This window comes from Panthera pardus, unplaced genomic scaffold, assembly GCF_024362965.1.
Source record: "Panthera pardus isolate Hobbes unplaced genomic scaffold, ASM2436296v1 HiC_scaffold_13, whole genome shotgun sequence".
In the NCBI taxonomy this organism is placed as follows: domain Eukaryota; kingdom Metazoa; phylum Chordata; class Mammalia; order Carnivora; family Felidae; genus Panthera; species Panthera pardus.
Window position 1 is genome coordinate 203,616,184 of NW_026526688.1, and position 15,329 is coordinate 203,631,512.

A 15,329-nucleotide genomic window follows, 5' to 3' on the forward strand; every position below is an offset into this window, starting at 1 on the left:
TCCCCACCTCCACTGCCCGCCACGAAACCTCCATTCAGGCCTTCCCCACCCACAACTGACCCCATTCTTACCAAGGGCGACAACGACCGGTGTTTGTTCCGGTGGTCCGGAACCAGGCTTGGCCCTCGCTTGACCTCAGCAGCACGTGACACGTTGACCCCTCCTTTCTAACCGAAGCCCTCACCGGTCTCAGGGCTCTTCCTGCCTCACGGCTGCCCCCTCTCCTCTGGGGCCCCTCATCTCTCTTCCCTCTTAGCGCTCACCTCTGCTCTGGCCGCCCCCAGGCCACAGGGTCTTGGCCAGCACCTGTGTTCCTGACCTTCTCTCCCCAGCCCCTTTCCCAGGCACATCTACCCAGTTGCTCCCTGGACCTCTCTGTCACCTTGAGGGGTCCAGAACATACCCCAAGACTAGCATGGCAGGCACAGCAGCATCCTGGCCCCTGCACCTGCCGCTCCAGGCCCTGCCTGCGGGGCTCGGGCCCCTACTTCCTCCCCAAGGGTGCTCCCAGGAGAGGCTTTCTGAGACAAGCCCTTGGCCGTCCTGATCTTTCACAGTAACAGAAACCCCAATTTGTGCCAGGGCTTGTGGCTGCCCACAAAATACAGGATCCCAGCTAAATTTAAATTTTGGGTATATGAATAACTTGTAGTATAAATAAGTCCGAAACATTGCACGGGACACGCTTCTACTTAAAGAGTACTTACATTAGAAGTACTTGTACCTTCTATACTGAAAAGTACCTGCCGGTCCCAGATCTGTATTTGCTACATCTGACCACCCAAGCAGAGAACACAGGGTGCATCCCCACCGAAGCCAGCCAACGGAACACCAGCACCCTCTGGGCGGGCCCCGGGGGAAGAGGCACTTGCCTCAGCCACCCCTCTGCTCCATCCTGGGGCCCCAGGACATTAGAATTCTGATGCTATGCCCCCCCCCACCCCCGTGTACCTCGCTCATTTCCAGAATCGAGAGCCGGCCTAGGCTTCAGATGGCTTCGGCACCCCTTTGTCTTTCCCTGGCCTGTTTTAGAGACACCGTCGCTGCCAAGACGGTTACCTCAACCTCCCACCGCGACCAAGGTAGGACTCTGGTTTGCTCACCGTGGCCCAGACACCTGCATGCTCACCTGCAGGCCAGGCACTTGCAGGCGGAGAAGCACCGAGGGCAGAACAGGCCACGGGGTGGGAGCACCGCCCTGAGGAGCTCAGAGGCCCAGAGGGAGGGTCTGAGCGAAAGTGTGCGCACGAACCCTGACAGGGACAAGCGGGGGGTGGAGAGCCGGGAGCCCCTCTCTGGGAGCCGACCGGACCAGAAACCCCCACTCACCTGCCCACCACAGCTGCCAACACACCTGGCCTCCTGCCTGGCACTATTCATGGGTGGGTGACTACAGGCCCGTTACCCACAGGCACAACGCTCCTATCCAGATTCCAATTCTCTGGTGCCCGGGAGCTGGGCTCAGGCTATGGGAGGGGCCCGGCAGGCTGGGTGGAGACCGTGGGGACCGTGCCGGCCCTCCCTTCCCGGAGGAGCCTTCCCGGGCTGCCCGGGCCGCCTCCCTCTCCCCGCCTCCCTCTCCCGGTGGCCACGGCAGGCTAGGCTCCGTGGGGGTCCACGGGCTGGGCCTCCACGGAGCTCCCACCAGAGCCATCCCCAGGACAGTGCAGGGGAGCCCTTGGGGGCTCAGCACCGGGGCAGCTGTTCCAAGGGACCGGGCCAACTTCTGTGCTCCCCTGGCCTCAAAACAAGGGCAGGCAGGCAAGGAAGCAGGTCTCTGAAGGCGGACTGGCAGTGGCCACGGTGCCTGTGGGTCCAGGTCCACACGTGTGGCCACGCATGCCCATCTGCTTGGCACTGGCGCTGGTGTGCAGCAGGTGCCCAGTGGGCCTCAGCCCAAATGGAACAGCTGGGGGTCCAAGACCCACAGAGGAGCCCACCCAGGGACGCGGGGGGCGATGCAGGTGGGCTGTGGTGGCCAGAACAGGGAGACAGGACACGGCGTGCTGGGCTGGGCATTTATTGATGAGGGGACAGTGGTGTCTGAGGATCCTCAGCGCCCGGCAGGCCAGCAGGCACACAGGGCCCGGCGCTCGGCCTGCAGCAGGAGGGTCTCCGTCTGCAAAGCAACAAGGCGCGGTGAGGGAGGGCACTTGTACGACTGCTGCCCCCCACCAGCTCCCGTGGGCACTCTGCCTGTGTCCCCCCAAAACCCACAGGCAGTACCCTCTCCACCAGCTCCCCAGAACTCAGAGCCACCCCCCCCCTACGCCGCCTCCCCACCACTGATTGTCAGACCCTCTGCTACTGGGTGGGCCTCCTCTCCTCCCCACTCCCCTCTTCCAGGAGGGAAAGAGACTCTGTGGTTTCTGCCAGCACCGCAGCCCTGCCCTGGGCCCTGCACACGCCGATCCCACGCCTGGACTACTTCTCACCCGCTCTCCTTCTATGCACATGCCCCTTCCCAGGCTGCCCCCAGCACCGGCCCAGGATGGGCTGGGGGCTGCTGCTCTCAGGAGCCTGGCCTCAGACTCTAGGAGATTCTGGATCCTCAGACCCTGGGGGGCAGTCTAGTCTTCAATCTGGGGAACCCTGGGGGGGCTGCCCAGAAAAGGGGATCAGAGTGGGGTCTCCCCTTCTTTCCACTCTTGGACACTCTCCCCTTTCCCCAGAGGAGTACCTATCTCTGTCCTAAGTGAAAACTACCCTCCCTTCCCCTTCCCCCCCCCCCCCCACGCCAGACCGAGGGACAGCGAGGACATGGGAGAATGTGGGGAGGCTGTGTTCATTCCAGATTTGGGGGGGGTGATCCCTGTGCCCTGGGACCCTGTGTGCACACTCGTTCCTCCCCAGGTGAGGCTGGGGAGTGAGGAGCCTCCCAGACCAGACGGCTCTGCCCAACCCTCCCCCACCAAGCCCTTTCTGACTCCCTGCCCCAGTTTCCCCTCCCCACTGGGTCTCACTGCCCCGCGTAGGGAATGCTGAACTGAGGCTGGCGGTGCCTGGTGGGGCTCACAGGGAATAAGGCCGAGAGGCCTGGGGGAGGAGAGGCACCCTCCCTCACTGAGGCCGGAAACGGTGTGCCAGATGAGGGCGGGAAGATCGCGGGCGCTGCGGGAGGTCCTACCCCACCCCCACCCCCACCCCGTCCCCGCCCTCAGGCAGCACCCTGAGCCAGTGGTCCGGCCAGGCCAGGCCTCCTCCCGGCCAGAGAGGCTCACCCTCGAGTCCAGGCTGTAGGCCGTCTTCCGAAGATCCTGCAGGGCGCGCTGCATGAACTCGAACGCGTGGCAGTCCACGCACGGGCGGCCTACGGAGATGCGCATCAGGGCGGCGAGAACGTGACCCTAGCCCGGTCCCACCCGTGCGCCCCCCACCCAAGGGGTGGCCCGAGCGCCGGACCGCGGCAGGGGCGCCGGGAACAATGGGGAGGCACGGCGCTCCCGCACACCCGGGTGGAGTCACGGCCCCGCGGGGACCCTCCGCGACGCACGTACTCTGCGCGGGGACGGCGCTCCCAGCGGCGGGCTCGGCTCGGGCCTGGGAGCCCAGCAGCGCCACACTCAACAGCAGCAGCAGCCACGGCGGCAGCGACCTCGGGAGCCTGCACGGAGGCGGGGGGGCCATGGCCGAGCGCAGGGAGCCGGGGCCGCCCTGCAGCAAGGCACAGGGGTCAGCCCGACCCGTTCACCCACCTGGGCGACGCCCCCCGCGCCCGCGACCCCTCCCAGCCCGCCCTCACCAGGGTTCACGGACTCCCACCCCGCCCACCCCGGGCCCGCGAACCTCTCCCACCCCGCCCTCACCCGGGCTCATGGACACCCCCCCCCCCACCCCGCCCTCACACCGGTTCATGGACACCCCCCACCCCGCCCACCCCGGGCCCGCGAACCCCTCCCATCCGGCTCTCACCGGGGCTCATGGACCCCACCCACCCCGCTCTCACCCCAGTTCATGGACACCCCCCACCCCGCCCACCCCGGGCCCGCGAACCCCTCCCACCCTGCCCTCACCCCAGTTTATGGACCTCCCCATCCTACCCCCCGCCCCGGGCCCGTGAACCCTTCACACTTCGACACCCCATCCCCGGGCCTGCGAACCCCTCCCACCCCGCCCTCACCCCCGTTCATGGACCCCTCGCCCCGTCCCTTCCCGGGTTCGCTAACCCCTCCCACCCCGCCCTCAGCTAGGTCCCAAGACCACCCCCCACCTCTGCACCCCGACCCCGCGACCCGCCCCCCGGGCCCGCGAACGCCCCACCCCGCCCTCACCGCGGTTCAGGGACCCCGCGACAGCAGCGCGGGCGACTCGGGAAGACGTGCCGCGTCGGGCGCGTACCGCGCATGCGCTCCGACAAGACCCCGCCCGGGTCCCCCTTCCGCCGTTGTTGTCATGGGAACCCCGGGACTGCGCGAACCACCGGTTTAAAGGGACCGCGGAAGCTCCAGGACTCCGAGTACTCAGCCCTGGCAGGAGCTGCGCTTGCAGCCCCCGTCAGGCTCACAGGCGTTGGAGTCGGGAGGGCTGCCGGGAGGAGGCGGCATCTGGGCAGAACCTCCAGAGCCACTGCCGGCGGGAACCAAGCTGAGGAAGCGGGAAATTAGCTTCCAGCGGTGCGGGGTCTCGGGGTGTCCCTGGGGCCGATCCTGAGGGTGGGGCTCTATGCACTCTAGGAGCTGGGGAGGCTCCCCGCCGGTCGGTAAGGTCCGGTCGGGTTGGATTGCCCCGGGGAGATCAGGGCCCGGAGCGAGCCAGGCCGTGAGGCGGTGGGGAATCCGCGCTCCCAGGTCTTCACTCGGCCCAGCCTGGCCCCCGACCCTCCCGGCCAGGAAAGCAGCCCGCCGGCCCGCCAGGTCCTTCCTCTCCACCTTCGGTGCACGGACACCTACTTGCCACTCCCCTTCCGCCCGCCTTTCCCAGCCTCCAGGTCCAACCACCTGCCCCGGCTGTGTGACCTCGGAGGGGTAGCTTGGCTTCTCTGTGCCCTTTTCTCCCTCGTGGAAGCGCAGGGTTGTTGGAAGTAAAGAACCTCGCTTGACCCCCCCTAGTGGGTGCCAGATGCGCGCGGGCTTCAGGTCCTCGCCGGGCGGAGCTGTTCCCTCTGGGAAGGATGGGCTCCACTTGGCGTCTGCTTGCTGCCTCCAAGGCCCAGCGCCTCCGGGGAAGGCGCCCCAGGTCCACGTCCCGGCCGCGTGAGTGCCAGAGAGCCCAGCGGCCCACGCTGTTCGGGGCAGCGCCGGGTCCCCTTCCCGAGCCTGCACGCCCTCCACCCCCTCCGCCGGGCCTGGGGTCAGCTGTGGCCCCGGCCGGACGCGGGCTTCCTGACCCAGGGGAGGGGCCCGTGCTCGTGACCGCCACCCTCTCCTCTTCCCCGTCGGGCGGACGCTGGGCCGGGCTCCCGGTCTGGGGCTCTGGGGCTGGGGGACTGCGGGCCGCGGTCCCGGACGTGCGCATTTCCGCGCCCTTCTTGGCCGGGAGCCCCACGTCCCGGTCGCGAACGGAGCCCAGAAGGCGGAGCCTTCTTGCGGGGCCACTCGGTTGAGACCTGCGCGCCGACGCCACACGGCATTGGCTTTTTCTACCTATGGGTCCCAAGCTTGCGACCTGCGCGGGTCCCCCGTCCGCGCACAGGCACAGGGCCGCGTCCACGCGCGGAGGGGGAACTAGCCCACCCAGAAGCAAGGCTCCGGCTGGACCTCGGGCAGCGGTGCTCTTGGAACCACGTTCTTCCCCGCACGGCTGCAGGCTTGTCGAGCGCGTTCTGCTCAGCGGGGAGCGGGTGCCGGTGCGCAGCGTCCCCAGCGTCCCTCCAACACCGTGGATCCATCATCGCGTACCTACCCCCCCCCTTCGCCGGCGCCCCGGGATCCTCTCCTTTGGGCTCACTTCATCGCACCTTCCCACCCGACCCTCCGGGGTCAAGACCCCCTGCCGCGGCCGTGCGCCCCCTAGCGAGGGGACCGCGCGGCCCGAGGGGGCAGCGGGATGTCGGGGATGGAACCTCGGGCGGCCCTCGGGGCTGCCAGGGTCTAGAGTGCCGAGGCCACACGTGCTCTGTCTCTCTGCATCCCCCCAGCAGAGATGTCCCCTCGCCGCAGTCGGCTTCCCCCTCCGCCTCCCCCTGCCCCTCCTCAGGGCACTGGATGTTCCCTCTCAGCTGGAGCCTTCTCTTCAGCGAACAGGCTGTGATTTATTTTCTATCCAAACGAAACAAACCTCGCGAGTCGCGAGCCCCCACCCCACCTCCGCCGCACCTCTTCTTTCTCTCGAGCCCACTCCTGCCCTGTCTGAATCCTCGCTGCCTTGACCCACCTGCGGAATCTGGGGACGGTCCTCAGTCCCCCCCCCCCCACGTGACCATCAGCAGCCCCCGCAGTCCCCTTCCCCTCGGCGCTCCACCTCCGCCTGCACCCTCAGGGCGCGGCTGGGCAGACCTTTGCCCCCCACTTCATGTCCCTCCTGAGGGTCCCGTCCTCTGTGACTGCTTCCGATTGCGGCTGTGAAGACCAGCCATGCAGCCTCGGATCCCACGTCCAGCCGCCTCCTGAACGCCACCACGTGGACAGCTGACTTCTCCATGTCAGCAGGTCCTAAACTGACCTCCTGATTTCACCCCTCCGTGTGCTGCCCCACCCCCACCCCAAGATAAAATGCTCCGGCCTTCCCTGTCTCAGGTCCAGGCAGACCGTCCCTGCAGATGCTCGGACCAAACCTGCAGCAATCCTTCTAGAAGTTCTGTCTGCCCCACTCTCAGAGCACCCAGACTCCCTCTCCCCATCCCATGGCCGCTGGCCCTGCCCCTGGCCGCCGCCCCTCCGGACTCTTGACTCACCGCGCTGTCTTCCTTTTGCGCCCCCTTGTGGTCCAGTCTCCCTAACAGCCAGAAGGACTTTTTCTTATACCTTCTTTCTTTAGTTTTTTGAAGTTTATTTATTTTGAGAGAGAGAGAGAGCTCGCCCGCGAGTGGGGGAGGGGCGGAGAGGGAGGGAGAGAGAATCCCAAGCAGGCTCCGGGCTGTCAGTGCGGAGCCGGACACCAGGGCTGCGTCTCACCAACCACGAGACCATGACCTGAGCCACCCAGGCCACCCCCATACCTTCCTTTTTACATTGCAGTAACGCATACATACATGCAGTAACATAAAATATACCATTTTAACCATTTTTAAGTGTCCGGTTCAATGGCATTAAGTACGTTCACACTGTCGTGCAGCCGTCCCCGCCCTCCATCTCCGGGAGTCCCCATCTTATCCCAAACTGACACTGTCCCCATTAAACACTAACTCCCAACCCCCGGCACCCACCACCCTACTTGTCTCTGTGACTCTGGCTGCTCTAGGGGCCCCAAAGAAGTGGCCTCATACAGTGTTTGTCCCTTTGTGACTGGCTTATTTCACTGAGCATAGTGTCCTCAAGGTTCATCTGTGTGGTGGCAGGTGGTAGGAGGTCCTTCCCTTTAAGGTGAGTAATACTCCGCTGTACGGATAGGCCACCTTCCGCTTCTCCATTGACCTGTAGGGGCACCTGGGCTGTTCTGTTGTAAATACCACTGCTGTGACAGAAGGACCGTTTTAAATGTTTTTAAGTCTTATTTGTTTACTTTTGAGAGAGACAGAGATAGCTTGAGCAGGGGAGGGGCAGAGAGAGAGAGGAAGAGAGAGAATCCCAAGCGGGTTCTGTGCTCCAATTCACGAAACCTGTGAGATCCTGATCGGAGCCAAAACCAAGAGTCAGACCCTTAACCAGCTGAGCCACCCTGGCGCCCCCTAGAAGGGCCGTTTTAAATCATCATCAGACACTGTCCCCTGTCCGCTCACAGCCCTCCCGGAGCCCATCTTACCCCAGGGACAGTCCAAGTCCTTATGTGGCGGAGAGGCTATGAATATGGGGAGGCAGATGTCTTTTCAAATTAGTGTTTTCTTTTTCTTTTCTTTTTTTTTTTTCCAGATAAAAACCCAGTAGTAGGATTGCTGGATCATGGGATAGTTCTATTTTTAAGTTTTTCAGGAGGCTCCACACTGTTTTCCACAGCAGCTGCACCAATTTGCATTCCCACCGACAGTGCAGGGAGGCCCCCTTTTCTCCACATGCTCACCAACACTGTTTGCTTCTTGTCTTTTTAATGCAAGCTGGTCTGACAGGGGTGAGGTCATTCCTCACTGCGGTGGTGTCTCTTATAAGGACACTAACCCTACAAGATTAGGGCCCCGCCTCTAAGACTTAGTTTAACCTGAATGTTTTTCCATAAAGCACCCCCCAAATGCAGCCACACTGGGGGTTAGGGCTCCACGACATAGATTTGGGGGATACAAACCTTCCGTCCGTAACACCCCCACCCTCCCCGGCCCCCTCTACCCTGTCCTACATTCTTTATTGTCCTTACAATTCTCACCTTCTGACACTCTCTGTACTTTATTAAATATGTTGATTGCTCATTGGGCGCAGAGTTCCTGGGGGGAGGGGAGGAACTTTGCCCTCAGGGATATCTGGCCGTTTCCGGAGACTTTTGGGGCCGTCAGGGCGCAGGGCAGAGGCGCGGGACGCTGCCGGCGCTACACCGCCGGGAGAACCCTGCCGGGAGAACCCTGCCGAAGAGCCGGGGCAGCACTTGGCCGGATGTCCGCGGCGCTGCGGGGGGGGGGCGGTTTCTGCAGCATCTACAACTGAGGGCCTTCGGAAGGCATGTGTGCGTGGGGACCGGGGTGCGGGGCCGGGCCGGGGGCAGAAGCAGCCTGGCGGGCACAGAGCACGCTTTTCTCAGGGCTGGCAGGAGCTAGGACCAAGGGGCACGTCGTCAGGAGGCCGCTGGGGGCAGATGTAGGGAAGCCAGTGCTTGCTGGGTGACTGGATATGGAGGCACCACCTTGACAGATGAGGGAGTGAAGGGGTGCTGGGAGAGTGCTGGGGGGAAGCGGGGAATTCTCGCCAGAACCCGGCTCTCCCGCCTGGCCCCGTCGGGTTGGAGACTGAATGTGGGAGTGGTCAGCACAAGTGTGGCCTCTGCAGTGACACCACGAAGCTCTGGGACCACGTTTTGTTTTTTTAAGTAATCTCTCCTCCCCACATGGGGCTTGGACTCCTGACCCCGAGAGCGCCCTGAGCCAGCCAGGTGCCCCGAGGAAAGAATCCTTTGAGGCCACCCACCCCAACGCCCGGAGCCCTCAGCCGCTCCTTGTCTCTGTGGCCGCTGCCACCTTGTGCCCCGGGTGAGGGTCTGGGCCCTCGGGAACATCAAAGAGACGGGGTCGGCGGCTTTGTGCTCACCTTGGGCTCTGCCTGCTACCGTGTCTCAGGGACCCTCGCCTCCTTCCAGAGCAGATGCACCCACAGGTCCACCATCCCCAATCTCCAGCAGTCAGGACGCCCTCTCCCGTCACCCCTGCATTCACCTTCCAGAAGGAACGACCACGTTGGAGATGGCGCCACGGGAGTCACAGAGGCACACGGGGTGTGAGAGAACCAGAGGAGACAACGAACGATGGCATCAGGTACGGCCTGGGGGAGACTGGAGGCTTGAGTCCCGGGTGCCGAGGACCAGGGTTTGGCCCTAGCCACGTCAGGTGAGGTCAGCTGAGGCCGTGAGAGCCGGGCAGGGCTAGGAGAACAGAGGTGGGCTTCGTGGCCCCAAAGGTTAGCTGGCTGAGCGCTGGGGTCTGACGCATACATACAACAGGTGAAGCAGAAAAGGGAGACCCAAAGAAAGCCCTGCCTTTCCTTGCCCCCAGGCCTGGGAGTGAGCTCTCTTGATGTGGAGGGGGAGGGAAGAGAAGACCCACCCCTGAGAGGCTGTGACACCGGTCCAGTGTGGAATTGACAACCAACAGTTCTACCAATTAACATGCTAAGAAAATGCAGGCCATGAAATTCTTTTAAAATGGTTTTGGACCAGCTACTCATGGCAACTGGCAGAAGTTAATTCGAATGACCCCAGGGAGAAGGTTTCTTCATCCTTCGACCCAACCAACAATTTTTCAAGGGCAATGAGTGGTACGTGGTTAAAGCAAACTAGGCGTGCACAAGGGAGCACCCACCATGAGTGGGGGGAAGAGAAACTGACCACAAATGATCAGAAATACAAAAATTATCAGACACAGGTTTTAAAGTAGCTATGCGGAAGGAAGGAAGGAAGGAAGGAAGGAAGGAAGGAAGGAAGGAAGGAAGGGTGGAAGGAAGGGAGGGAGGAAGGAAGGGAGGGAAGAAGGAAGGAAGGAAGGAAGGGAGGGAGGGAGGGAGGAAGGAAGGGAGCAAGGAAGAAACCTTGAGTATATCAGGAAACAGGGAACAGAAAAGGTGATGAATACAATTTGAAAAAGAACCAAATAAGAATTCTAGAGCTTAAAAGTGCAATCCTCAAAACCCAGTTAGCAGTCTTGGCTGCATATTGAACACAGCTGAGAAGCATATTAGTGAACTGACGGGAGTCTGGGGGGCTCAGTCGGTTAAGCGTCCGACTTCAGCTCAGGTCATGATCTCACGGTTGATGGGTTTGAGCCCCCCATCGGGCTCTGTGCTGACTGCTCAAAACCCGGAGCCTGCTTCGGATTCTGTGTCTCCCTTTCTCTGTCCCTCCCGTGCTCGTTCTCTATCTCTCAAAAATAAATAAACGTTAAAAAAAAAAAAAGAGTATTAGTGAGCTGAAAGATCAATAAAATGCCCAGAAGTAAGAACAAACAGGTTGGAGGATGCGGGACAGGTGGCATTAACACCAGAACTCTGCTCCCCACCTGGGGCGGGGCAGGGGCAGAATCTCACGTGTGGTAACTGATGGTTAATTTATATTAATTTCCACTTTCACGGGTAGCACGGGAGCCGCTACCCAGCCCACAGCACACAGCTGTGCATGGGTTTCCGGAGCAGCTGGCCTACAGCGTGCGGAGCCAGGGTGGGCAAGAGGGACCCTATCCTGTGCCCTCTGGGGATCTGTGTTTTGATGACTGCTTTTGATCACACGGGTGCAGGCACAGAGGTGGGTGGTCGTTGTCGTCGCACCTCCCCCATCATTGCAAGACCCTTCCCATCCCGATGAACTGCCTTCCAGGGGATTGGAGGGGTGGGGCCCTTTTTCTCCTACTCACTTGATCTTTTTTCCTCCCTCTGGGAGCCGGGCATCGAAGGCGAGGGTGTTCAAAACAAAGTGCTAGTGAGGGGAAAATCGGGAAGTGATCGTGCAAGTGCTGGGAAGGCTCAGAACTGACCTGAGAGGACCTTCAGTAAGGCCTCCGGCTGATCCTCAGCCCAGAGACAGCCAACAGCAATTAACAAAAAAAATTAATAATAAAACAATACCACAAACAGCAAACCCTGAGGAAGGAGGAACATCTGATTTTCAGAGTTGCCACATTATTATATTCGAATGTCCTGTTTTCAACAAAAAAATCAATCACAGGGCATACAAAGAAACAGGAAAGCATCCCATTCAAAGGTATATAAAAAAAAATTCAACAGAAGCTGTCCCTGAAAAAGACCTAATGACTACTAAAGACATTAAAACAATTGTCCTTAGGGGCGCCTGGGTGGCTCAGTCGGTTGAGCGCCCGACTTCGGCTCAGGTCATGAGCTCACGGTTTGTGAGTTCGAGCCCCACGTCAGGCCCTGTGCTGGCTGCTTGGAGCCTAGAGCCTACTTTAGATTCTGTGTCCCCTTTCTCTCCGCCCCCCTCCTGCTTGCTCTCTTTCTCTCTTTGAAAAAAATTTGTTTTTAAAGAAACATCTTGGGGCACCTGGGTGGCTCAGTCGGTTAAGTGTCTGACTTCGGCTCAAGTCATGATCTCACAGTTAGTGAGTTCGAGCCCCGTCTGTGCTGACAGCTCGGAGCCTGGAGCCTGCTTCTGATTCTGTGTCTCCCTCTTTCTCCGCCCCTCTCCCACTTGTGCTCTGTCCGTCTCTCAAAAATGAATAAATGTTTAAAAAAATTAAAAAAAAAACCCACAATTGTCTTTAAAGACATTCAAAGAACTGAAGGAGGATGTGGAAAAAGCCAAGAAAACTATGTGGGAACAGAATGAAATATCAAGAGGGGCACACGGGCAGCTCAGGCAGTTAAGCATCCGGCTCTTGATTTCAGCTCAGGTCGCGATCTCACAGTTCCTGAGACTGAGCCCTGTGTTGGGCTCTGTGCTGACAGCAGAGCCTGCTTGGGATTCTCTCTCTCCCTCTCTCTGTTCCTCTCCAACTTGTGCTCACTCTGTCTCCCCCTCTCTCTCTCTCAAAATAAATAAATGTGTTTAAAGTTATTAAAAAAAAAAAAACACACACCAGAATGATTGAGTCGGAGGAACAGATGGAAAAAGAAAGTGAACATAACCCAGGGACGTGTGGGACACTGTGAAGCAGACCCGCATATGCATTATGGGCATCCTGGAAGGAGGAGAGAGAGAGAAAGGGGCAGGGAGACTACTGGAAGAAATAGTGGCCGAAAACTTCCCAAATTTGATGAAACATATAAATACAAATACTTGAGAATCTCCGTGAATTCCAAGTAATGGGAACTGAGAGAGATCAACACCCAAACATATTATAATCAAACTTTTGAAAGCTAAAGAGAAAGAGAGAATCTTGGAACCTTGTGTGTACTTACCACATATAGGGGATCCCCAATAAGGTCAGTGAGAAGATTTCTCATCAGACACTTTAGAGGCCAGCAGGCAGTGGGCCGATACTTTCAAAGTGCAAAAAGTAAAGAAGAAAAGGAAGGGAAAGAAAGAGAAGGGAAGGGGAGGGGAGGGGAGCGATGCCTGTCAACCAAGAATCTTGCGTCTGGCAGAACTGTCCTTGAAGCATGAGGGAGAGATGAAGACCTCCCCAGATAAAGAAAGGCCGAAGGAGATGTGATCACCTCACCTGCCCAGGAAGAAATGCTAAAGGGATCCTCCAGGTGAGACGAAAGGACACTAGACAGTGTCTCAAAGCCACATGGAAAAATAAAGATCTCGAGAAAGGTAAACACGTGGGCAATTATACAAGCCATGGTAACAATGGTTTGTAACTCCACATTTTGTTTTCTAGGTGATGTAAGAGATTAATGCATTTAAAATAATTATTACTGGAGCACCTGGGTGGCTCAGTCGGTTGAGGGTCCAACTTTGGCTCAGGTCATGATCTCGCGGTTTGTGGGTTCGAGCCCCATGTCGGGCTCTGTGCTGACAGCCCAGAGCCTGGAGCCCGCTTTGGTTTCTGTGTCTCCCTTTCTCTCTGCTCCTCCCCTGCTCATGCTCTGTGTCTCTATCTTACAAAAATAAATAAACATTCAGAAAAATTTTTAAATAAATAAATAAATAACATAATTATTACCTTGTGTTTGTAAAGATGTAATTATGTGGCGTCAACACCTGAAAGGGTGGGGACAGAGCCGTAAAGGAGCAGAGTTTTTGCATGTTGGTGGAGTTATGCTGGGATAAAGCCAAGTTAGAGTGTTACAACATTATTTCCATGGTAACCACAGAGAAAATAGCTATAGAATATACACAAAAGGAAATGAGAAAGGAATTTAAACATTTCGCTACAAAAAATAATCAACTAAACAGAAGACAGTAATGCAGGAAATGAGGGACCAAAAAAAATCTATAATGTACAAAGAAAACAGTGACAGAAGTCCCTCCTTACCCATAATTACTTAAATATAAATATAAATGGGTTAAAATCTCCAGTTAAAAGACAGAGACTGGAAGAATGGATAAAAACACAAGATCCAAACACAGGTTGTCTACAGGAGACTCACTTGAGATCCAACGGCACAAACAGGTTGAAAGCAAAAGAATGGAAAACACAGTCCAGGCAAATGGTCACCGAAGGAGAGCAGGGAAATACCAGACAAAACAGACTTAAATTCAAAACGGTTACAAGAGACAAAGGACGGTGCATGTTGATGAAATCCCGACACAAGAAAACATAACAATTACAAACATGTACACACCTGACGACAGACCATCGAAATATATGGAGCGAAAACTGACAGAACGGAGGGAGAAATAGACAGTCCGGCAGTGGTGGTGACCTGAACCCCCCACTGTCCCTGGTGGATAAACAGACCGAAGAGGAGTCCGGGAAAGAGGACGCAACCCAAGCCACCAGCCAGACGCAACAGACACACAGAGCCCGCCCAGCCACGAGCGCACACGTTCTCCTCACGCGCACACGGCCGTCTTCCGGGACAGACCGTGGGTCGGAGCGCGTGGTGAATCTCAGTAGGTTTTAAAAGATGTGTCTTCTGTGACCGCAACAGGATGGAGTTAGGAGTCAATAAGAAGGAAAACGGGAACATTCACAAATTTGTGGAAATTAAGTAATAACACTCTTAAATCAATTGATCAAAGAAGAAATCACAAGAAAATTAGAAAATACTTAGGAACAAGTGAAGATGAAAACACAACAAAACTTAGGGAAGACAGTGGGGGTGATGCTGAAGTTAGGGGAGATGTATAGCTACAAACACACTGAAAACAGAGAAGATTTCAAATCAGGAACCGAAGTTTACTACTTAATGAACTAGGAGGAGAAGAGCAGGCTACACCCAAAGCCATCAGAAGAAAGGAAATAATAAAGGTGAGAGCGTACATAAACAAAACAGACAATGGAAAAACAACAGAGAAAATCCATGAAACCAAAAGCTGCCTCTTTGACAAGACCAACAAAGTTGACAAACCTCTAGCTATACATGGACTGAGAGACAAAGAGAGAAGTCTCATTACTAAAACCAGAAACGAAGCAGGAACATTATTACCGATTCTACGGAAATAAGGATGGTAAGAAAGTATTGTGGACAGTTGTCCACCAACAAATCAGATCCCTTTAGATGAAACGGACCAATTGCTGGAAACACAGAACCTGCGGAGACGAAGTCACAGGGACACAGGAAGTCTGAATAGACCTACAGCTGGTATGGAGACTGAATCACTAATCAAAAATCTCCCAGCAGAGAAAAGCCCAGGACCTGTCGGCTTCGCAGGTGAACTCTGTCAAATATTTAAAGAAGAATTAACACCAGTCCTTCCCAAACTTTTCCCAAAAAATTTGGAACACTTTCCAACTCATCCTACGAGGCCAGAATTACCCTGTTACCAAAGCCAGACAGGAACACTGTGAGAAAACTACAGACCAACATCCGTTATGAACATTGATGCAAAATCCTCAACAAAATACAAGCAAACAGAAGCACATGACAAGGCTTACCCTAGGAGGGGGCAATGGGATGATTCCAGCCTGTGGGTAACACTCTAGTTCTTTCTTTTTTTAATTTTTTAATGCTTATTTATTTTTGAGAGAGAGAGAGCGTGAGCAGGGGAGGGGGCAGAGAGAAAGGGAGACACAGAATGTGAAGCAGTCTCCAGGCTCT

The 15,329-nt window shown here is 57.2% G+C and overlaps 1 protein-coding gene across 1 annotated transcript; it reads right to left on the reverse strand.

Annotated features, from left to right (window-relative positions):
• Positions 1–2,004: 2,004 nt before the first annotated feature.
• On the reverse strand, positions 2,005–4,389 carry CUNH4orf48 (chromosome unknown C4orf48 homolog). Its single transcript, XM_019453889.2, has 4 exons — positions 4,272–4,389; positions 3,498–3,654; positions 3,222–3,310; positions 2,005–2,119 (listed from the first exon to the last, which is right to left on the reverse strand). The coding sequence occupies exons 2-4, from the start codon at positions 3,625–3,627 to the stop codon at positions 2,054–2,056; spliced, it is 285 nt and encodes a 94-aa protein (XP_019309434.1). The 5' UTR covers positions 3,628–3,654; positions 4,272–4,389; the 3' UTR covers positions 2,005–2,053.
• Positions 4,390–15,329: the final 10,940 nt, after the last annotated feature.

What these genes read in the sequence shown, in the direction of transcription:
- CUNH4orf48 (XM_019453889.2), bottom strand. Translation starts at nt 3,627, where the DNA reads ATGGCCCCCCCGCCTCCGTGCAGGCTCCCGAGGTCGCTGCCGCCGTGG. An exon ending in GAGCGCCGTCCCCGCGCAGA is followed by an intron (nt 3,311 to 3,497) that starts GTACGTGCGTCG and finishes GCATCTCCGTAG; the next exon opens with GCCGCCCGTGCGTGGACTGC. An exon ending in CCTACAGCCTGGACTCGAGG is followed by an intron (nt 2,120 to 3,221) that starts GTGAGCCTCTCT and finishes GTTGCTTTGCAG; the next exon opens with ACGGAGACCCTCCTGCTGCA.